The 23,442-nt window shown below is 45.2% G+C and overlaps 1 protein-coding gene across 1 annotated transcript in view; it reads right to left on the reverse strand.

Annotated features, from left to right (window-relative positions):
- Window positions 1–1,580, reverse strand: part of SMU1 (SMU1 DNA replication regulator and spliceosomal factor) — a 32,621-nt gene extending 31,041 nt beyond the window's left edge. The window contains exons 1-2 of the mRNA XM_044305453.1: window positions 1,447–1,580; window positions 811–1,021 (exon numbers count right to left, since the gene is read on the reverse strand). Of these exons, the coding sequence (XP_044161388.1) occupies window positions 811–1,021; window positions 1,447–1,472 (237 nt within the window). The 5' untranslated portion in view covers window positions 1,473–1,580. The remainder of the gene's footprint in view (window positions 1–810; window positions 1,022–1,446) is intronic.
- Window positions 1,581–23,442: the final 21,862 nt, after the last annotated feature.

Here is a 23,442-nt window from a genome sequence, read left to right on the forward strand (position 1 = left end):
CAGAACGGATCTGCCCGAACGCTAGTGTGAAAGTAGCCTTACATAGTTTGGAAAACCAGGACATAATAATTTGATTATGAAAAAGATCACCGTATTGACCATTTATCTATTCATACCCAGGACTGTGACGAGGGGACATCCTCTGCGTCTGGAGGAAAGAAGGTTTGTACACAAACATAGAAGAGGATTCTTTACGGTAAGAGCAGGGAGACTATTGAACTCTCTGCCTGAGGAGGTGGTGACGGTGAGTTCACTAAAAGAGTTCAAGAGGGGCCTGGATATATTTCTGGAGTGTAATAATATTATAGGTTATAGTTACTAGACTTCTGGAGATATTGATCATGGGGCAGCACGGCGGCTCAGTGGTTAACACTGGTGCACTGGGGTCCTAAATTCACATCTGACATCATCTGCATGGAGTTTGTATGTTCTCCCCGCGTTTGTGTGGGTTTCCTCCGGGTTCTCCGGTTTCCTCGCACACTCCAAAGACATACTGATAAGAGAACTCCGACTCTGAGCCCCACTGGAGGCAAGCAATAATGTCTGTGAAGTGTGGCGGGATATGACACCACTATATAAGTGAGCAAAATAAATAATTTGGATCACCCGACTGGAGTCAGGATGGAATATTTTCCCTAAGATGAGAAAAACTGGCTTCTACCTTACAAGATCGGACCTGAACGGATGCATGTCTTTTCTCAGATGACGCTAACAATCAGTAAGTTCAACAATATATTCTTACCCTGTAGTAATAATAATAATCGGAGGAGGTAACTGAATCGCGTATAAATGGGGAAAACACTTCTTTACCTGTTCATACAGATCAATGAGGGTCTTGTCTGGCAGTTTCAGCGACTGGATAGCCTGCAGCACAGTATCCCAATGGCCGCTGTTAATGTCTGCCACGAAGCTCTCTATACTGTCCACTGTATTTAGAGACACGGTCGTCTCCTCCTGTAACGTTGCCAATGCGCGGTGCAAACTGTTCTCTTTCAGGTACTGCATGATGAGACGGATGACACTAAGGAAATAAAGAGATTGGTCACCCTGTAGCAGGACATGGCACAAGCAGTCAGAATAAAGAAGCACCCAGCTTTCCCAGGCTCCTAAATGACAGATCTACTAGTTATACACGGATGATGGCAGTAAGTAGCAGAGCTGCAGTTTAGGGGGTCCCAAGGAGTAGGTGACAACCCCCAGTAATGGTAGCTTTACAGGTTGTCACACAGGAAAGATCCCGTTTTAAGCGATAGTTTACACAGAGCTGCAGGATGAATGCAGTCAGCACTGCGTGTTGTGCGGGATTCTCTAGTATCAAGAAGCTGGTTACTGACTAGACTGATGCTGTGGGCAGTAGCAATGGCCGTCACCACATATGTGCACGCCCGGCACCTCATGCTGATCCTGGCACCGCTTAGGTGAGCACGACAGCAATATCACACTTACTCGGACGACTCGATTTCGATAGACATCTTGGAAGCTTCTTCGGTGCAACCGACTGATCTTACAGTCCTCCAACAGCAAGATAGGCCTGGGCGCACAACAATGACGTCACATCCAGAGAGCCGTCTCCGGCGTTATACATCACTTCCGGCTCTTTCCTGCAATTGTATCGCGACGACGCTAGGTGGCGCACAGAAACCTTCGGAAAGCAATATTGTTCATCAGACACATGTAATAGAAAGAGATACATAATAGCTGTGAGAATTAGGAAATACATAGATATTAGATACATGCGATAGATAGGAATGCAGCAAGACAAATAGATATTAGATAAAATGAGGTAAATGGATAGTAGATAGATATGGCACAGATAGACACTGAGATAATAGATACAGATGACACGGATAGACAATTAGATATAGAGAGAGAGAGAGAGAGAGAGAGAGAGATAGAGATAATAAAGGTAGACAAATAGATGATAGATACATATGACATGGATAGACAGATAGATATTAGATATATAGATAGATATGACACATATAGATATGACACTAATAGACAAATGATATGGATATAGTTATATAGATAGATATGACGCAGATAGATATGATATGGATAGACACAGATGATAGATACATATGATATGGATAGACAGATAGGACACAGATAGACACATAGATATTACATATGAGATAGAAATTTGGCAACACGCCAAGGTCAGTGTAAAATGTATTCACCTTGATAGCCTTTCCATATACAGGTCCTTCTAAAAAAATTAGCATATTGTGATAAAGTTCATTATTTTCTGTAATGTACTGATAAACATTAGACTTTCATATATTTTAGATTCATTACACACCAACTGAAGTAGTTCAAGCCTTTTATTGTTTTAATATTTATGATTTTGGCATACAGCTCATGAAAACCCCAAATTCCTATCTAAAAAAATTAGCATATCATGAAAAGGTTCTCTAAACGAGCTATTAACCTAATCATCTGAATCAACTAATTAACTCTAAACACCTGCAAAAGATTCCTGAGGCTTTTAAAAACTCCCAGCCTGGTTCATTACTCAAAACCGCAATCATGGGTAAGACTGTCGACCTGACTGCTGTCCAGAAGGCCATCATTGACACCCTCAAGCAAGAGGGTAAGACACAGAAAGAAATTTCTGAACGAATAGGCTGTTCCCAGAGTGCTGTATGAAGGCACCTCAGTGGGAAGTCTGTGGGAAGGAAAAAGTGTGGCAGAAAACGCTGCACAACGAGAAGAGGTGACCGGACCCTGAGGAAGATTGTGGAGAAGAACCGATTCCAGACCTTGGGGGACCTGCGGAAGCAGTGGACTGAGTCTGGAGTAGAAACATCCAGAGCCATCGTGTACAGGCGTGTGCAGGAAATGCGCTACAGGTGCCGCATTCCCCAGGTCAAGACACTTTTGAACCAGAAACAGCGGCAGAAGCGCCTGACCTGGGCTACAGAGAAGCAGCACTGGACTGTTGCATGTCATTCGGAAATCAAGGTGCCAGAGTCTGGAGGAAGACTGGGGAGAGGGAAATGCCAAAATGCCTGAAGTCCAGTGTCAAGTACCCACAGTCAGTGATGGTCTGGGGTGCCATGTCAGCTGCTGGTGTTGGTCCACTGTGTTTTATGAAGGGCAGGGTCAATGCAGCTAGCTATCAGGAGATTTTGGAGCACTTCATGCTTCCATCTGCTGAAAAGCTTTATGGAGATGAAGATTTCATTCTTCAGCATGACCTGGCACCTGCTCACAGTGCCCAAACCACTGGTAAATGGTTTACTGACCATGGTATTACTGTGCTCAATTGGCCTGCCAACTCTCCTGACCTGAACCCCATAGAGAATCTGTGGGATATTGGGAAGAGAAAGTTGAGAGATGCAAGACCCAACACTCTGGATGAGCTTAAGGCCGCTATCGAAGCATCCTGGGCCTCCATAACACCTCAGCAGTGCCACAGGCTGATTGCCTCCATGCCACACCGCATTGAAGCAGTCATTTCTGCAAAAGGATTCCCGACCAAGTATTGAGTGCAGAACTGAATATAATTATTTGAAGGTTGACTTTTTTTGTATTAAAAACACTTTTCGGATGAAATATGCTAATTTTTTGAGATAGGAATTTTGGGTTTTCATGAGCTGTATGCCAAAATCATCAATATTAAAACAATAAAAAACTTGAACTACTTCAGTTGTGTGTAATGAATCTAAAATATATGAAAGTCTAATGTTTATCAGTACATTACAAAAAATAATGAACTTTATCACGATATGCTAATTTTTTTGAGAAGGACCTGTATATGGCTGTGGCATATTAGCTCTCAGGAGTAACTTGATGGTACGTTCACAGGTTCAGAGTTTGCCTGTGGTACACCTGACATTAACAGGATGATTGTGCTGGCGGATCTGCACAAGGATTAGCCCCACTATCATTCAATAGGGTTAATCTGTGGCTATTTCATGTGGAATCTGTAGGTTTACAAGACGACTCGGGACCTCAGGAGTAGCACCGCTGGAAGGACACTCCACATATTTTACCAGAAATGGAGCCTTTATTGCACAACTACTAGTAGTCACACATGAAAGTCTCCATTTCTGGTAAAATACTTGGAGTGTCTTCTTCCAGCAGTGCTGCTCCTGAGGTCCTGAATTATCTTCTATAACTGTATTTAACCTGGCCGAGGCTCGAGTCTGATAAGGACAGCGTGCAGTAGCTGGAAACCAATTATCTGTCTGCCCTACAAGGTGTTATGCCCTTTGTATAAGGCAAGGATGAGCAGATATAACCTGACATTTTCTGTGCACATCGCATGTAGTCCTTTCTATGATGTGCTCTCCCATCTTTATCTTATGTGGAATCTGTAGGAAAAAAGAGCATGATAATTTTTCTTGTGGATGAACGCCATGGATAGGAATCTGTAGAATTTTTTTTCTGGAAAGTGAGCAGGCTATAAAATGCTTGAACTCAATGTGGAATGCTCAAACACTCAAACATGTAATAACATCCTTTGGATGCTTTTGCACAGTTTGTTAGTAGCCTTTTTTGCACTTTTGGATTTTTAGTGACTTTTTTGCTGCAAAACAGCCAGCTACAAATGTTAGCGGAAGGTCTTTGGGAAATATGAAACGCAGGACACAAGTGTATATTGCTACTGGCGCTTTTGTCAATTAGGTGGCTTTTCGTCTTTCTTGCTTATTTTTATAAATGGGATGATGTAGTGTTTGGTGTTTTTCAGGCATTATAACACCATCTCTATAGGGAAAACGCCATGAAGAAAATGCTAGTGGGCAAACCCAATTACCCAAATTTACTAATGTGTCTGCACCTAGGATCTGTCTAAAGCGTGACTTCACTCCACAGGAGCCATCAGGCCCCAACCTCTTGGAATAGGCTATGGGTAGGCAGTAGGCAGTGGAAGTCAGAGTCAGTAAACAGGCAGAGGTACCATACACAGGCAGACAAACAGGATAGCACACCGTCACTGGTATCTAACAAGCTAGGAAACCTAAAGCTCAGGCACCTTCCTCCTGGGGAAAGCGCCTTAAATACACATAGGTGGCCAGCTATAGTCTGGAACAAATCAGACCCCATGCACTACCCATCTGAGAGTCAGCAGGAGCGCACGTGTGCCCTAAGGACAGAGGAAGAAGGCTTGGCAGCAGGTGCAGCCCACAGGAGGGGCATATGTGACTCCAGGGGCTAGTATCAAGAGGATAAGTGGGTCTAGGCCACCAGGAAGAAGAGGAACTGGCCTGGTAAGTATGTGGTACATCTGCCAGCACGGAGGAGCAGGGCAGCAGCGGGTATATTCTGTCAGCATAACAATACTTCCCCCTTACACCCCCTCTTTGGAGTGGACTTTAGCAGAAACTTCTTCAGAGGAACTAGGGCATCAATCTTCTCCAAGTACTCTCCTCAAAACCAAAGCCTTTCCGTCTTGCTATTGATGCTCATGCTCAAAATATATTTTACTTAATTTCAGAACTGACTGGAGAGGCAACAGGAGTGGAACCTCTGGAATAGTGATTGAACATCACAGGTTTTAGAAGAGGGACATGAAACAAATTAGGTATGCTCAGAGAGGAACTTGTAGCAACTTGTAGCAGACTGGATTCAATTGTTTTATGACCTCGAAGGAACAGAGGAAGCAAGGTGCCAATGTATGAAGTTACCCTAAACATGATATTCTGAGAAGATAGCCATATCTTATTTCCAGTTGAGAATTGAGAGGGAGGCCTGCATTTTGGTCAGCAAACTTCTTCATCAGGTCAGCAGAAGAGCAACCCTAGTCTCCTGACAAATTTGGGAGCAAATTTCAGCAGAAAAGTCAGAATCTGGTACTCCAGACGAAACAGCGACAGGAAGAGGCACCCATAGTTGATGACCATGCACAATAAGGAATGGAGACTTACTGGTAGCCTCACTATAATGGTTAATATACCAAAACTGCTCAGCATTGGTGTAGTGGCGCAAATAGTTGGTTAAGACTTCATTAATGCTCTCCACTTATCCATTGGCCTGTGGATGGCATGCATATGAGAAATCTAATTTGACATCCAGAAGGTTGCAAACAGCTCTCCAGAACCTGGACATAATTGCACTCCTTGGTCACATATGATGTGTAAAAGGAACCCATGGAGACAGAAGATGTGCTGAATGACCAATTTAGCTATCTGGAAGGCAGATGGTAGACCAGACAAGGGCATAAAGTGACCCCTCTTCAAAACGTCGATCTGCTACCACCCAGATGACTGTGCAGCCAGTGGAAGAAAGCAAATCAGTAATGTAGTCCATGGTGATATGCTGCCATGGGACTTAGGGCAGCAGTAGAGCAAGGAGCAGTCCTGTAAGTCTTTGCTTCAGAGTACTGTTTTGGGCACAGGTGGTACAAGTTGAATCAGAATCCCAGATGTCTCTAGGCCACCAGTAGTGTTGGAATATGAGCTCAGAGGTTTAACTGAGGCCAGGATGACCTGCGACTCTTGAGCAATCACCCTAAACCAGCACCTGTATCATCTTAGCTGAAGGTACAAAGGTCTTGTCTGGCAGGATGTCCTTCAGCTGAACCAGAGCAACATAGATGATACAGGCTGGATCTATAATGTGCTGGGGTTCCTCCAATCAGTCGAGTCAAAAGATTGAGACAGAGCACCTGCTTTGATATTTGTATCTGCCAGATGAAAATACAACAGAAATTAAAGACAAATACCAGCAGGTTGAGTCACTGAGCAGATTGTAGATAAGTCAGATTTTTGTGATTAATATAGATGACAACCAGGTGACTGCCTCCCTTCAACAGATGATGCCACTGTTCAAGGGCCAATTTGATAGTGAGTAGCTTCCACTACCCCATAGAGTAATTGTATTCAATGTAGGAAAAGGTCATAAAGAAAAAGCCACAGGTGTGTATTCTTCCACAGTTACCTTTTTACAAGAGTACGGCTCCAGCTCCCACAGAGGATGTGTCCACCTCTACTGAGAATTGTTTGGCAGGATCTGGCTATGAGGAATTGATGCTGAAGAGAAGACCTGAAGGAGGAGAAGGAGTTCTCCGCTTTTCCTATATGTAGGTCATCAATATCAGATTGGCGGGGGGGCCAACTGTCGGCACCACCACTGATCAGTTGTATGAAGAAAACGTAGGGCTCATATGAGTGAATAGGACGGAGCGGATTGAAGTGAATGGGATGGAGGAGCTGTAATTACACTGCTTGCCTCTTCAATGTTAACAGTGAGCAGGTGGACAGAAAGCACTGCATTCTCTTCATACAGCTGATCAGCAGGGGTGCCGATGGTTGGGCCCACGACGATCTTATATTGACAACTAGGGATGAGCTGAAGCTCCGTACAGTATTAGAATGCATTGTCTCCGATGAGCAGAAGTTATTGCTTCCAAAAATCTTGCGAGACTTCGTGCAATAACTTCATAAATTAATTTGTACTGTAAAAAGCATTTCCTGAACTCGGGTTCGGTTAATAACTTCAGCTCATCAGAGCCAATACATTCTAATACTGTATGGAGCACTCACTCCATACAGTATTGAAACAAAGTTTTATGCAATTCGACTTCGGATGTTTCATCCGAAGTTGATTCGCTCATCCCTATTGACAACCTATCCTGAGTATAGGTCATCTATATAGGAAAAGCGGATAACTCCTTGGAACTTGAAGGCAGACTCCGCCTCAGGAGACCATACTTTAGGATTAGAGCTGAAATTGGAGCAGTCAGGAAAAGTGAAGAATAAACTATCTGTAATAGTTGGCAAATCCCAAAACCTGCTGACTAGCTGGTAGACCAGTAGGAGGCCAGTATGTAGTGTCCCACTAGGTATGGGTGGGCACTACACAAGGGTCAATTGGTGTGCGCGTTACTCCTACTCACAAGGAACAGAAATGTCATATTTAATTCTGCATTTAATGTATGTTTTAATGTGTTGTTATATGCAATGTACCCCTGTGTAATGCAGTAGCAGGCCTAGTTAGGTGTAGTTAGACATCCCAGACACTAGAGGGAGATAGGGAGCCCCTAGTATAAATGTCCAGGCCCAGACAGGGAGAGTTAGTGCAGAGTCAGGAGTCTGAGAAGACAGAGGCCAGTAAGCCTGCTCCTGACATGCAGCTGGATAGCCCTGGCTGCTAGTGATGTCCAGAAGGCTGTTGAGAAACTCCAGCCTGCCTGAGAACAAGAGAGCCTAAGTTAGCTCTGAAGAGATACCCCAGTTGCAGGATTCAAGGATTCAACCTCCTGGGAGAAACCAACAGTTATCCACCTGATAGGAGGAGGCGACCCAGGGTAAGCAAAGTGACCCTGATGGGCAGAGGATCTTAGGAATCATAGCAAGCAGTATAATACCTGAGGAAGAAAGTAACCAAGGATATAAGCCACCCTTTTAGGCATCCGGGCCTTGGGAGATATAAAGCCAGAGCAGGAGTTCTATAAAGGACAGAGTACAGTGATTCTGGGAAAGGTACAACCTGCTGCTGAGTGCTTGTGGAATTTACCCTCAGTGTAACTTGCATGACTATTGCCTGCCATACTTGTGAATAAGCCCCTTTTGTGGAACTGTAATATAGAGACTGTGCTACACCTGCTGTACAAAGTTGGATTGTCCAGTAAAGTTTACGTTTGGTTCACTGCATACTTGTGTACCTTCATCATTCCAACCACCAACCGGCGTGCCACCGTCCAAAGGCACTGGCGTCACGAATACCACAGGGACCTTGCCCCAGGCACACAAAATACCTGTAACATCCAGGGCACCTCAACTACCATCAGGCCTGGTCCCTCTCTACAGAGCGTGCCCCAGAGGAACCGTGTCTACCTCTCCTTCACTGCCACGCGCCTGCCCAGGGTTCTTCAAATATAGTGAGTACCCTCGATTGCCCATAACTGTGACCTCACTTCGTCATCCCCTGCAGGTCTGGCGTGTTGCAAGTTCAAAACTGCTGACAGTTTCTCAGGATTCATAGAAATACCTTTGTCAAAAATAATATAACTCAGGAAGGGTACAGATGTCTTTTCAAATAAACATTTTTCAAATTTAGGGTATAGCTAACATAAGAGCAGGAGGACAGTGCGGCATCAGAGGAGAAGATCAGAATGTTGTCCATCGGAGGAGAAGATCAGAAAGTAATGGGACAGAATAATAATCATAAATCGATCTTTCACTTTTTAATACTTGGTTGCAAATCCTTTGCAGTCAATTACAGCCTGAAGTCTGGAACGCAAAGACATCACTAGACGCTGGGTTTCATTCCTGGGTTTCTGCCAGGCCTCTAATGCATCTGTCTTCAGTTCCTGCTTCAGTTCCTGCTTCAGTTCCATTGGCAGCCATATATGCCCACGCCATGACACTACCACCACCATGCTTCACTGATGAGGTGGTATGCTTAGGATCATGAGCAGTTCCTTTCCTTCTCCATACTCTTCTCTTCCCATCACTCTGGTACAAGTTGATCTTGGTCTCATCTGCCCATAGGATGTTGTTCCAGAACTGTGAAGGCTTTTTTAGATGCCGTTTGGCAAACTCTAATCTGGCCTTCCTGTTTTTGAGACTGACCAATGGTTTACATCTTGTGGTGAACCCTCTGTATTCACTCTGGTGAAGTCTTCTCTTGATTGTTGACTTTGACACACATACACCTACCTCCTGGAGAGTGTTCTTGATCTGGCCAACTGTTGTGAAGGGTTTTTTCTTCACCAGGGAAATAATTCTTCAGTCATCCACCACAGTTGTTTTTCGTGCTTTCTAGTCTTTAGGTGTTGCTGAGCTCACCGGTGCGTTCCTTCTTTTTGAGAATGTTCCAAACAGTTGTTTTGGCCACTCCTAATGTTTTTGCTATCTTTCAGATGTTTTGTTTTTTTCAGCCTATGGCTTGCTTCACTGATAGTGACAGCTCTTTGGATCTCATCTTGAGAGTTGACAGCAGCAGATTCCAAATGCAAATAGCCCACTTCATATGAACTCTGGACCTTTTATCTGCTCATTGTAATTGGGATAATGAGGGAATAACACACACCTGGCCATGGAACAGCTGAGAAGCCAATTGTCCCATTACTTTTGCAGTTAAAGCACATCTTCATTTCATTTCAAATCCATTGTGGTGGTGTATAGAGCCAAAAATTTTAGAATTGTGTCGATATCCCAATATTTATGGACCTGACTGTATGTCCCGACGTATGGGCAATGCGGAAATTTCTGGAACACTTGGTACCGAATCTGTCATTAATACATCTCTATGAAAATGAATGCCGGATCTGGCAAGTGCGGTATTGTTCCGGGATTTTGGCCAGAAAAAAATGATTTTGTCCGGTCAAATACCATACAAGGGACGGAATGGAAGACATCCTGATGCATACTGAATGGATTGCTTTCCATTCAGAATGCATTAGGACAAAACTGATGCGTTTTTTCCGGTATTGAGACCCTTTACCGGATTTTAATACTGAAAAAAATAACGCTAGTGTGAAAGTACCCTGAGTTCTACAGCTGTGTTCTTGGGAATGTGGTGGTTGGGACGTGTGGGGAGGGGGTGGATGAGGGCACTGGCATCAGGACAGCTACTGCACATTCCAAGGGGAAGGTTGTGGACATAGTGGAGGCTACATTCACCTTATTTTGGATAGGGGGGGGGGGGAGAGTGATTCCTACAGGCAAATGTCATTTACTCCACCTTCCATCCAGACTAGATTGAAATGATCTTGGAATTACAGTATCTGGGACCAAAAAGAAGCCTTACATTATATTTCTATTAGGTCTAATAAGTAATGTAAAGCTGATTTGTGGTCCCCTATACTTCCAAGATCACTCCAATAAATTATGGAAGGGGCTTGAAGTACAAGCATACCCCCATAAAGATCCACCAGAAAGCCTATAGATGAAACACCTAAGACCCCAAATGACAGCCAACAGATCCTAGTCGTTAACCCCTTAAAAGCTATATGACGGAACGGTACATCATAAGCGTTAAGGGGTTGTATGTGAACACATTTGTGCAATTAAACAGAGGGAACGGGGCCCCATCAGTGCCCTGTGATGTGACCGTGGGCACATATCACTCAAGCCTTAATTAGCCATTTTATAAAATAAATGTCTTATTTATAATGCACAGTGAATGCCAGAAAGGGTCACAATACCATCTGTCCCCACCAAAAACACAGAAAAAGTGATCAAAAAGTTGTAAGTACCCCAGAATGAAAACAGCAGTTCACACAAAAAATAAGCCTAATACATTTTTTTACAAAAACAAAAATTAAAAACATTTAGAATCTCAAAATATAATAACACAAAACAGATTTTTTTTTTAAAGAAGCATCTACAAAGGTAGGAAGTGTGGTATGGTCATAGATTAGGCACTGGATTTATTTAATTGTTATCCACCAAAACCCCATGCACTCTCGGCTAGTATGTATGTGTATGGGGGAGTTGAAAGAGACAGCTATCTAAGGCTGGATTCACATCACCTTTCATTTTCCGTTCTGCTGATCCATCAGAAGAACAGAAAAAAAACAGATCCTGTGCATCCATTATGAACATTGTGCATCTGTTTTAGCTCCATCAGAGATCGGCTTTTTTTTAAGGTGGAATGCATGCAGCACTTTTTTCTGATAAAAAAAAACGTATCTCAAACAGAAATGGCTTAAAAGTATAATCTGTTTCTAGTGCTAAGGCCTGTGTATCTGGGGGGGAGGGGACAGGGTAGATATTTCAAGAATATTGCACATATGCATTGAGGCTTGAGCTCCGGATCTTTTGAGACCATATCAATGCCCCTGATGCCCCCAATGTCTGAGGTAAAACAACCCCTTTAAGACCCAAAACAGACAAGTGTTCAAGGGGTTAAACAGACAATACTTTTTAGGTTGTCAGCAGGGTTGATGGATAAGTTATTCATCACTTTATGCATCTTGCTTTATCATAAGTGAGACATATATATGCTTTATATGGTTCAGTAATATTATATACTTGCTAAGTCCTAGTAAACTAAGAAATCTAGCTTAACCCTTTCGCTACCAGCTCTGTACATGTACAGCGCTGGAGCGATGTGGGAAAATGGCCGGCAAGTCTCCTGCAGCTAATTACCGTGACCGGCAATAATGCCAATCGCGGTAGTTAAAGGCTTTAGATGCCGTGATCAAGTGAGATCACGGCATCTAAATGCGCAAAAACCTGGAAGCTCGTGCTTCTGGCTTCCTAGCAACACCCCCTGTGGCCAATGGGGGCATCCGTAGTTGCGCTGAACCCTATCAGCCTTGCTACAATTCTGTCACACTTCGGTGTGGGAGGGAAACACCACACCGAGCATAAGAGGGAAGGGGGAACAGGGAATCAGGCCTTCAGAACTAGGGAAGGAAGGTGGAGACCTCCTAGTAATACCCTAACCCAAATCCTGACTGACTACCAGTATGAACAGACCCCAGAGGTAGGTGTTTTCATACGCAGGAATACTTAGAGTCCTATCTAGCCCTATAGGACCCTGTTACTAATGGCAGGGACGAGACTACCTGTTCCTCCAAAGGGAAGGACAGACAGGAGTCTCCTTCAGGCCTAATACAAACAATAGGGAAATGCAACATACAGAACCCAAAAAAATACAAAAGGGAAAGGAAAGACTTAACTTCAAAGAGGCTATGGAAGCACCAGGAACGCTGCTGAGATCCACACACCAGCAATCCACAAATTAAACTGAAGCTATAAATCGCACAGCATAGTGGGAGAAGCAACTATAAATAAGGAAGGTTAAATGACCACATAAGCAACACCTGGAGGCCAGGTGGCCATTACCAGAAACAACACAGACACCTATTGATCCACAAGGAAAACCTGTCAGATCAAACTACATGTTGCCAGTCTCACCGATCTCCTGCCACCTGTCGCGGGAACGTCCGTGACAGTATCCCCCTTTCCATGGGTGACCTCCGGGCACCCAAGACCGACCTTATCCGATGAGACCTGTGAAAAGTGTTCACTAAATGACTGGCATTCACGTCAGATGCCAGTACCCACATCCTCTCCTCTGGTCCATAACCCTCCCAGTGACCAAGGAGCTGAAAAGATCTACGGAGAACTCGAGAGTCAGTTATCTTGGCGATCTGAAATTCCAAACTACCTTCCACCATGACAGGAGTGGGTGGCATTGAAGACGGCTCCAAAGGTTCAACATATCTCTTCAACAAAGATTTATGAAACACATTATGAATTTTCAGGGCCTGAGGGAGTTCAAGACGAAAAGCTATATGATTTATAATGGCAGTGATCTTATATGGACCAATAAACCTTGGACCCAACTTCCAAGAAAAACGTTCCTCCTCAGGGATACCAGAAGTATCAGAATTATAAAATGTGCCAAACTGCGGGTGAAACCCATATGCCCTAAAAAACTACGACAAAACTCTGCCAAAGACAAAAACGAAGACCACTCCTCCTGGTTCTCAGAGACAAAACATCTCAAGTAAGTCTTCATTGACTGATTAGTGTGTTCCATCTGTCCGTTCGACTGAGGATGAAAAGCCAAAGAAAAGGACAGTTGTACCCCCAGTCGAGTACAGAACGCCATCCAGAATCTGGAAACAAACTGAGTCCCATGATCCAAGACCACGTCAAAGGGAATGCCATAGAGTTAACAAACATTGGTGCAAGTGTTTTAGCATTAGGTAGGCCCAGCAACGCTATAAAGTGCACCATTTTACTAAAGCGATCAACTACCACCAGAATAACTGTCTTTCCTGAAGAATTAGGTAGATCAGTAATAAAATCCATGGATAAGTGAGTCCATGGGCAACAAAGTAGAGATCCGGAAGACCGAGTATGTGTCACCTTAGCACGTGCAAAGGTACTACAGGCTGACACATAGTCCTCAACACACTTACACCACACCGGCCACCAGAATCTACCAGAGATGAGGTCGGCAGTGGATCTACTCCCAGGGTGTCCTGTAAGAACCATACAGTGATGTTCCTCAAACACCTTGTGACGCAATTCCGATGGCACAAACAGAATGACCCAGAGGGACAAGAATCCGGTGCGTCTCCCTGGGCATCTAACACCTTCACCTCTAGGTCAGGGTAAAGTGAGGAGATCACCACCCCTTCCGACAGTATAGGACTCGGATTTTCAAAATCACTATCTCCAGGTAAACAACATGACATGGAATCTGCCTTGACGTTCTTAACCCCAGGACTATAGGTGACAATGAAATTGAATCTGGTGAAAAACAAAGACCATCTGGTTTGTCTCGGGTTCAGTCATTTAGCCGACTCCAGGTAAGGTAGGTTTTTGTGATCTGTGAACACCGTGATCGGATGAATCACCATTCCTCAAAAGCCAACTTAATGGCCAGTAACTCTCTGTTACCCACATCATAATTTCTCTGAGTTTTTTAGAGAAAAAGGGGCATGAACGCCATTTACCAGGTTTAGGGCCCTGCAATAAAACTGCTACTATCCCCACCTCGGACGTGTGCTCTTCCACAATGAAAGGTTATGATACATCCAGCTGCACCAATATATGGGCAGAAGAGAAGCATTACTTAAGTGTAGAAAAGGCTCGCAACGCCGAATCAGACCACACTGAGACATCTGTCCCTTTCTTAGTCATGTCAGTTTTACTATTCTCAAATAATTCTGAATATATTTTCGGTAATATTTGGTGAACCCCAAAAACCGCATAAGAGCCTTCAGATTTTCGGGTCGATCCCAGTCCAATACAGCACAGACTTTCTCTGGATCCATTTGAAAACTTGAAGATGACAGGAGGTAACCCAAAAACTGCACCTCGTGTATAGCAAAAATACACTTCTCTAATTTTGCGTGCAATTTATTGTCCTTTAGGACATCGCGGGCTGGCAAAAGTTTCAGGACAATTTCGTCATCAGCCTGTCATCCAATGATCGTCGCTGGCAGGCTGATAATTTAAAAAAAATCGAACCAGAAGCCATCTAACACATTATATTTATAAATATAATGTGTTAAATGGCTGCTGTGCTCCTCTGCTGGTTCTTTTCATCGGTTGGTTCCAGCAGAGGAGCACAGTTCACAATGAGTACACACCAACAGTACACTTAGCCCCAGATCAACCCCCATCACCCCAATTAACCCCTTGATCACCCCTGTCAATCACCTAGTGAAAGGGAAAAAAGTGATCAGTGTAAACTGTCACTTTATTTTTTCACTGGTATTGACTGATAGTTTTAGGATAGTTTAGGCCCCTTGGTTAGGTAGTTAGGGATCGTTTAGCGCCCAGCCCACCTCACCGCAGTCACTGATTCGCTGATTAGCGTATCGCTAATCAGCATTTGTACTGTTATAGTATCTGTAAGTGATCAGAGCTGATCACAGTCATAGTACATAACATAGTACATAAGGCTGAAAAAAGACATTTGTCCATCCAGTTCGGCCTGTAATAGTATTAGTGTCACCTTAGCTCGCCCTCCACCCAAAACGCAGTGTTTGCCTGATCAGGCCTGATCGGTCGCCCACACGTGCGTTCACCCACGCCCGCCCAGCCGCAGTGACAAAAAATTATATATTTTTTGATCACTGCACAATCACTTTACAAGCGCTGCGGCGATAAAAAAATCAGTTTTGATATTTTTTTATCAATCGCAGCGGCCTCTGGTACTTCGCTAGCCTCCTATTTGTAAGACAGGCTTGCTTTTTTTCTTGGGTAGTCTCAGGGAATACCCCCTAAATTTAGTAGTCCAAATGGCAAATAAGGGGTATTCTTCTGAAGAGGCCTACAGGCTTCTGACCCAGTCGGATGAGGAATGGGAACCCTCATCTGACGAATCCAGCGGGTCAGATTATGAACCTGTAGAAAGCAGTGGCAGTCTGACCCAAAGTTCAGACGAGGAGGTTGAGGTCCCTGATACCACCAGGCGTACCCGGCCCCGTGTTTACTAGACCACAGGTTGCGCAGGATCCGCTTCAAGGGCAGCAGAGTGGGGCTGGCGCTGTCGGATTACGTGGTGAGGCATACACCAGCAGCGCAGCCCATCCTGGACCTAGTACCAGCACTGCCGTAGAACATGGTGAAGTGGCGAGCACCAGAAGGGCAGTTGAAGCTGGTACAGTGGCACGTGCAGTATTTCCCCCGTCGCAGCCACTGCACAGACAGGCCCGTAGAGCCCCTAGAGTCCCTGAGGTGCTGGCAAACCCTGATTGGCAGCCCCCAACTTCAGCCGCACCAGTAGTTCCCCCTTTCACCGCCAAGTCTGGAGTTCGGGTTGAGACAGCTCAGATCGGTTCGGCACTGGGATTTTTTGAGCTGTTCTTGACTGCGGAGCTCTTGGACTTAGTTGTGGCAGAAACAAATCGATATGCCACTCAATTTATAGCCGCCAACCCGGGAAGCTTTTATGCCCAGTCTTTCCGGTGGAAACCCGTCCAAGTTTCCGAAATGTTATACTTTTCTGGGCCTTCTCCTCAACATGGGCCTAACAATATAGCATGAATTACGGTCATATTGGTCCACAAACCCAATTCATCACATGCCCATGTTCTCTGCTGCCATGTCCAGGGCACGATTTGAGGCCATCCTGCGTTTCCTGCACTTTAGCGACAACAGCACCTCCCGTCCCAGAGGCCACCCAGCTTTTGACCGGCTCCACAAAATTCGGCCCCTCATAGACCACCTTAACACCAACTTTGCAGATTTGTATACCCCTGAGCAAAACATCTGTGTAGACGAGTCCCTTATACATTTTAACGGGCGTCTTGGCTTCAAACAATACATCCCAAGCAAGCGCGCCCGGTATGGGGTCAAATTGTATAAAGCTCTGTGAAAGGGCCACAGGCTATACCCACAAATTTCGGATCTATGGTAAAGATCAGACCCTGGAGCCGGCCGGTTGCCCTGACTACCTGGGGAGCAGTGGGAAGACAGTCTGGGACTTGGTGTCACCCTTATTTGGCAAGGGGTACCATCTTTATGTGGACAATTTTTACACAAATGTGCCTCTTTTCAGGCATTTGTTCCTAGAACAGATTGGCTGCTGTGGCACCGCGCGACCTAGTCGCCGGGGCTTCCCCCAACGGCTCGTTACCACCCGTCTTGCAAGGGGGGAGAGGGCTGCCTTGTGTAACAAAGAACTGCTTGCGGTGAAATGGAGAGACAAGCGTGACGTTTACATGCTCTCCTCCATTCACACAGACACGACAATACAAATTGAACGAGCAACCAGTGTCATTGAAAAGCCCCTCTCGGTCCACGACTATAATTTGCTCATGGAAGGGGTGGACTTCAATGACCAGATGTTGGCTCCTTATTTAGTGTCCCGCCGCACCAGACGCTGGTATAAGAATGTGTCTGTATATTTGATTCAATTGGCTGTATATAATAGTTTTGTTCTCTACAGTAAGGCTGGGAGAACAGGATCCTTCCTCAAATTTCAGGAAGAGATCATCGAGAACCTCCTGTATCCAGGAGGTTCCGTGGCCCCATCCACCAGTGTAGTGAGCCGTCTACACGAGCGACATTTCCCCAATGTCGTTTCTGGTACCTCAACCCAAGCGTCACCCCGAAAAAAAATCTGTGTCTGTAGCAGGAGTGGAATAAGGCGTGACACCCGCTATTTTTGTCCTGACTGCCCTGACCACTCTGCCCTATGCTTAGGGGAGTGTTTCCGGAAGTACCACTCACAGGTACACTATTAGCATAGGGATTGCATCTCACAGGACAGGTACACAGGGCTATTAGGGCCCTTTCTGCTGCAAACCTCTCCTTTCACCTGGGACAAAGTGCATAATGTACTTTGCCACATCTCTGGGCGATTTGCGCTTTGCACATTGTCCCATGGGGAAGGAGAGGTTTGTCCTATAAAAAGGTAAAAAAAACAAAAGCAAAAAAAAAAATCACCGGTAAGCAAAAAAGTTAATGTTCCGTTCAAATGTTATTATAATGTTAATAAATGTATTGCGTTGCGGCCTTTTTTTTTTTTACCTTCTAGGTGGACCAACCGATGAACCAGCTGCAGCACTGATGTGCATTCTGACAGAAGCATTGCGCTGCTGTCAGATTACACAAAAGTCGGTGTATGCGGCGCTGCAAGACGAGATTTCTCCTCTGCAGTAAAAGACACGTTTGCCGAGGCTTATGAGCTGAGGGGGCGGTGGTGTTCATATGCTTTGGCAAACACTTTGTATATAAAAAAATCAAAAAATCCCGGCAATGATTTATTCATCCACATCGATTGATGTGAATGGAGAAATCGGGTTTGCCAGGGCATACGAGCTAAGTGGGTATGGATGTTGGGCGGAGCTCCTTTGTCCTGGCAGACGCCTTTCCCCTCCTTTTTTTTGGGGGGGGGGCAGAGATTTTTTCATCCACATTGATTGAAGAAATCTGTGCCGTTCATTTTTTCTTTAAGCCCAGAGGCTGAACGGAAAAAAAAAATCTCATTACCCGTATGCTCAATATAAGGAGAATAGCAGAAACTCCTAATGCTGGCCATACATGTAATGATTGCGGAGACCCTCAAATGCCAGGGCAGTACAAACACCCCACAAATGACCCCATTTTGGAAAGAAGACACCCCACGGTATTCGCTGAGGGGCATATTGAGTCCATGAAAGATTGAAATTTCTGTCCCAAGTTAGCGGAAAGGGAGACTTTGTGAGAAAAAACAAAAAAAATCAATTTCCGCTAACTTGTGCAAAAAAAAATAATCTTCTATGAACTCGCCATGCCCCTCATGGAATACCTTGGGGTGTCTTCTTTCCAAAATGGGGTCACATGTGGGGTATTTATACTGCCCTGGCATTTTAGGGGCCCTAAAGCGTGAGAAGAAGTCTGGAATCCAAATGCCTAAAAATGTCCTCCTAAAAGGAATTTGTGCCCCTTGGCTGCAAAAAAGTGTCACACGTGTGGTATCGCCGTACTCAGGAGAAGTTGGGCAATGTGTTTTGGGGTGTCTTTTTACATATACCCATGCTGGGTGAGATAAATATCTCTGTCAAATGCCAACTTTGTATAAAAAAATGGGAAAAGTTGTCTTTTAGAGAGATATTTCTCTCACCCAGCATGGGAATATGTAAAAAGACACCCCAAAACACATTGCCCAACTTCTCCTGAGTACGGCGATACCACATGTGTGACACTTTTTTGCAGCCTAGGTGGGCAAAGGGGAACAAATTCCAAAGAGCACCTTTAGGATTTCACAGGGCATTTTGTACACATTTTGATTTCAAACTACTTCTCATGCATTAGGGCCAGGGCAGTATAACTACCCCACAAGTTACCCCATTTTGGAAAGAAGACACCCCAAGGTATTTTGTGATGGGCATAGTGAGTTCATGGAAGTTTTTATTTTTTGTCACGCCTTGTTTGCACACCTTCCTAAGCAAAATTAAATTATCAGATGCCCCAGAAAATCTGTCCGGGGGAGCAACTTTAGGTTCAAGACAGATCTGGTAACCACCAGCACCACTAGGACCAGCAGCCTGTGGTCTCTGCATCTGCGAGACGGTCGTGCGGAGGTCAGCTACCTCCAAAGATAGCCCCTGCAGCTGACCTTTCAGTGCAGCAATGGGATCCATGGCTGCACACAAACAAAAAATGATGGTTTTGGCGGTTTATAATGTCACACTTGGGTGTGGGAGGGATATACCACACCAAGCATAAGAGAGAAGGGGGGGAACAGGGAATCAGGCCTGAGAACTAGGGAAGGAAGATGGACACCTCCTAGTAAAACCCTAACCAAATTACAAAAGGGAAAGGAAAGACTTAACTTCAAAGGGGCTATGGAAGCACCTGGAACTCTGCCGAGATCCACACACCAGCAATCCACAACTGAAACTGAATCTATAATAAGCACAGCATTGTGGAAGAAGCAACAATAAATAAGGAAGGTTAAATGACCACATTAGCAACACTTGAGGCAAGGGGTGTGGCCAGAAACAACACAGACGCCTATTGATCCACAAGTAAAACCTGTCAGATCAAACAACGTGTTGCCAGTCTCACCGATCTCCTGCCACCGCGGGAACGTCCATGACATTTTGTCTTTCAGGGGGGGCACTAAAAATGATTGTTCCTATGCAGCAGATTGTGCTGTCTAAACAGGGATCTGCTGTCAGGAACAATGATTTTCTATGGGGACAAGTGATTGCTGAATGCATCATTTGTCCACATACAGTGTAGTTGACTGCAATCAGCTAACTTATAAAGAACATTTATTTTTCTGCCGATAATTGCCTGACACATTGGTCCGGGTAAGGATACTTTCATACTTGTACTAGCAAGGTCCAGCAGGCCGTTCCCCTGTCATATCTGTACTAATGCTAGCCCATGAGTGCTGCCGGAAGTCCACTCCAGCCCCATTCACTATAATGGGGATGGGCCAGAGGTCCAGCCGCAGCACGGAAAACATGCCGAGCGGGGGCTGGACGAAAACTACAGCATGCTGCAGTTTTTGTCCGGCCATCTCTTGGCATGTTTGCCGTGCTGCGGCCGGACCTCCGTACCATCCCCATTATAGGGAATGGGGCCAGAGTTGGCTTTTGGCGGCACACATGGGCAAGCGTTAGTACGGATCCAGCAGACTGTTTTCCTGACGGTGTTCCGTCAGAAAACCTTAAATCGTCAGATTCCCTTACCCCACGTGACTTCCGGGGGTGTGTGCCTCTTCGCAAGCACAGTAACACGGCACAGCGCCTCTGCGCAAGCGCTGTACCAGGGCATGGGTAAGTTAAAATTACACTGAGCGTTGACTCATGAACGCGCGCACGGACACTGTGCATGCACCCAACCGCATGTGCGCTCTCAGGGGTATAGAGATCTGACGGTCTTTTGTCTTGTTAAATCTTCTTACCCTCACACTGCACACGCGTGGATTGAAGCCAGCCAGCAATGAATATGAAGCGCGCAGTGTAGTGAGGGTAAGAAGATTTTACAATCCGCACGTGCGCAGTGTGAGGGTAAGAAGATTTACCAAGACAAAAGACCGTCAGATCTCCTTACCCCTGAGAGCGCACACGCGATGTAATCTTAACTTACCCTTGCCCTGGCACTACGCTTGCGTGGAGGCGCCGTGCAGCGGTACTGCGCTTGCGCGGAGGAGCTCACCCCCGGAAGTCACGTGGGGTAAGGGAATCTGACGATTTAAAGGGAGTCTGTCACCTCCATATGGCCATATACAGTGCTTACATTGCCCTATAGCACACCTATACATGAATGTAATGGTACATTTGTCTTTGTCTTTACACTTGCAGAAGCTGGAAAAACAAACTTTTGATTGATATGCAAATGAGCACTCGCAAGTGCCCAGGAGTGACGTTCACTGTGTTGGTGCACAGGCTGCCCTGCCTTTTTTCATTGTTCCCCCGCTCCAGCCTCTGCATATGCCCGCCCTCCTATTCCCTTGCGTCATCCTAAGGTCCGGCCGAGATCCCGCGACTGTGCACTGCATCGCCGGAGCATGCGCAGTAGTTAAAGCACATGCTCCAGCCCAGCGAGGCAGTGCACAGTCGCGGGATCTCGGCCGGACCTTAGGATAACGCAAGGGAATCAATCAAAGTTCGTTTTTCCAGCTTCTGCAAGTCTAAAGACAAAGACAAAGGTACCATTACAATGCTGTATTGGTGTGCTACAGAGCCATGTAAGCACTGTACAGGTCCTTCTAAAAAAATTAGCATATTGTGATAAAGTTCATTATTTTCTGTAATGTACTGATAAACATTAGACTTTCATATATTTTAGACTTATTACACACAACTGAAGTAGTTCAAGCCTTTTATTGTTTTATTATTGATGATTTTGGCATACAGCTCATGAAAACCCAAAATTCCTATCTCAAAAAATTTGCGTATCATGAAAAGGTTCTCTAAACGAGCTATTAACCTAATCATCTGAATTAACGAATTAACTCTAAACACCTGCAAAAGATTCCTGAGGCTTTTAAAAACTCCCAGCCTGGTTCATTACTCAAAACCGCAATCATGGGTAAGACTGCCTACCTGACTGCTGTCCAGAAGGCCATCATTGACACCCTCAAGCAAGAGGGTAAGACACAGAAAGACATTTCTGAACGAATAGGCTGTTCCCAGAGTGCTGTATCAAGGCACCTCAGTGGGAAGTCTGTGGGAAGGAAAAAGTGTGGCAGAAAACGCTGCACAACAAGAAGAGGTGACCGGACCCTGAGGAAGATTGTGGAGAAGGACCGATTCCAGACCTTGGGGGACCTGCAGAAGCAGTGGACTGAGTCTGGAGTAGAAACATCCAGAGCCACCGTGTACAGGCGTGTGCAGGAAATGGGCTACAGGCAGGGGCGTAGCTAAAGGCTCATGGGCCCTGGTGCAAGAGTTAGGCTTGGGCCCCCCTTCCCTCAGTGCTTTGTGTGTCTTCTTATGCAGCACAAGGGTCTTTGGGCCCCCTCAGGCTCCTGGGCCCGGTAGCGACTGCTACCTCTGCACCCCCTATAGCTACGCCCCTGGCTACAGGTGCCGCATTCCCCAGGTCAAGCCACTTTTGAACCAGAAACAGCGGCAGAAGCGCCTGACCTGGGCTACAGAGAAGCAGCACTGGACTGTTGCATGTCATTCGGAAATCAAGGTGCCAGAGTCTGGAGGAAGACTGGGGAGAGGGAAATGCCAAAATGCCTGAAGTCCAGTGTCAAGTACCCACAGTCAGTGATGGTCTGGGGTGCCATGTCAGCTGCTGGTGTTGGTCCACTGTGTTTTATCAAGGGCAGGGTCAATGCAGCTAGCTATCAGGAGATTTTGGAGCACTTCATGCTTCCATCTGCTGAAAAGCTTTATGGAGATGAAGATTTCATTTTTCAGCACGACCTGGCACCTGCTCACAGTGCCAAAACCACTGGTAAATGGTTTACTGACCATGGTATTACTGTGCTCAATTGGCCTGCCAACTCTCCTGACCTGAACCCCATAGAGAATCTGTGGGATATTGGGAAGAGAAAGTTGAGAGACGCAAGACCCAACACTCTGGATGAGCTTAAGGCCGCTATCGAAGCATCCTGGGCCTCCATAACACCTCAGCAGTGCCACAGGCTGATTGCCTCCATGCCACGCCACATTGAAGCAGTCATTTCTGCAAAATGATTCCCGACCAAGTATTGAGTGCATAACTGAACATAATTATTTGAAGGTTGACTTTTTTGTATTAAAAACACTTTTCTTTTATTGGTCGGGTGAAATATGCTAATTTTTTTAGATAGGAAATTTGGGTTTTCATGAGCTGTATGCCAAAATCATCAATATTAAAACAATAAAAGGCTTGAACTACTTCAGTTGTGTGTAATGAATCTAAAATATATGAAAGTCTGATGTTTATCAGTACATTACAGAAAATAATAAACTTTATCACAATATGCACATTTTTTTAGAAGGACCTGTATATTGCTATGACGACTGGACGTCTCATCATGTGATGTCAGATCTACGTAGTCAGTACACATGACCATTGTATATGCGTTGCCTTGACTACCTTAAGTCACGTCCTGTGACGTCAGAATCAGCGGGCTATT

This window comes from Bufo gargarizans, chromosome 1, assembly GCF_014858855.1.
Source record: "Bufo gargarizans isolate SCDJY-AF-19 chromosome 1, ASM1485885v1, whole genome shotgun sequence".
Lineage (NCBI taxonomy): Eukaryota > Metazoa > Chordata > Amphibia > Anura > Bufonidae > Bufo > Bufo gargarizans.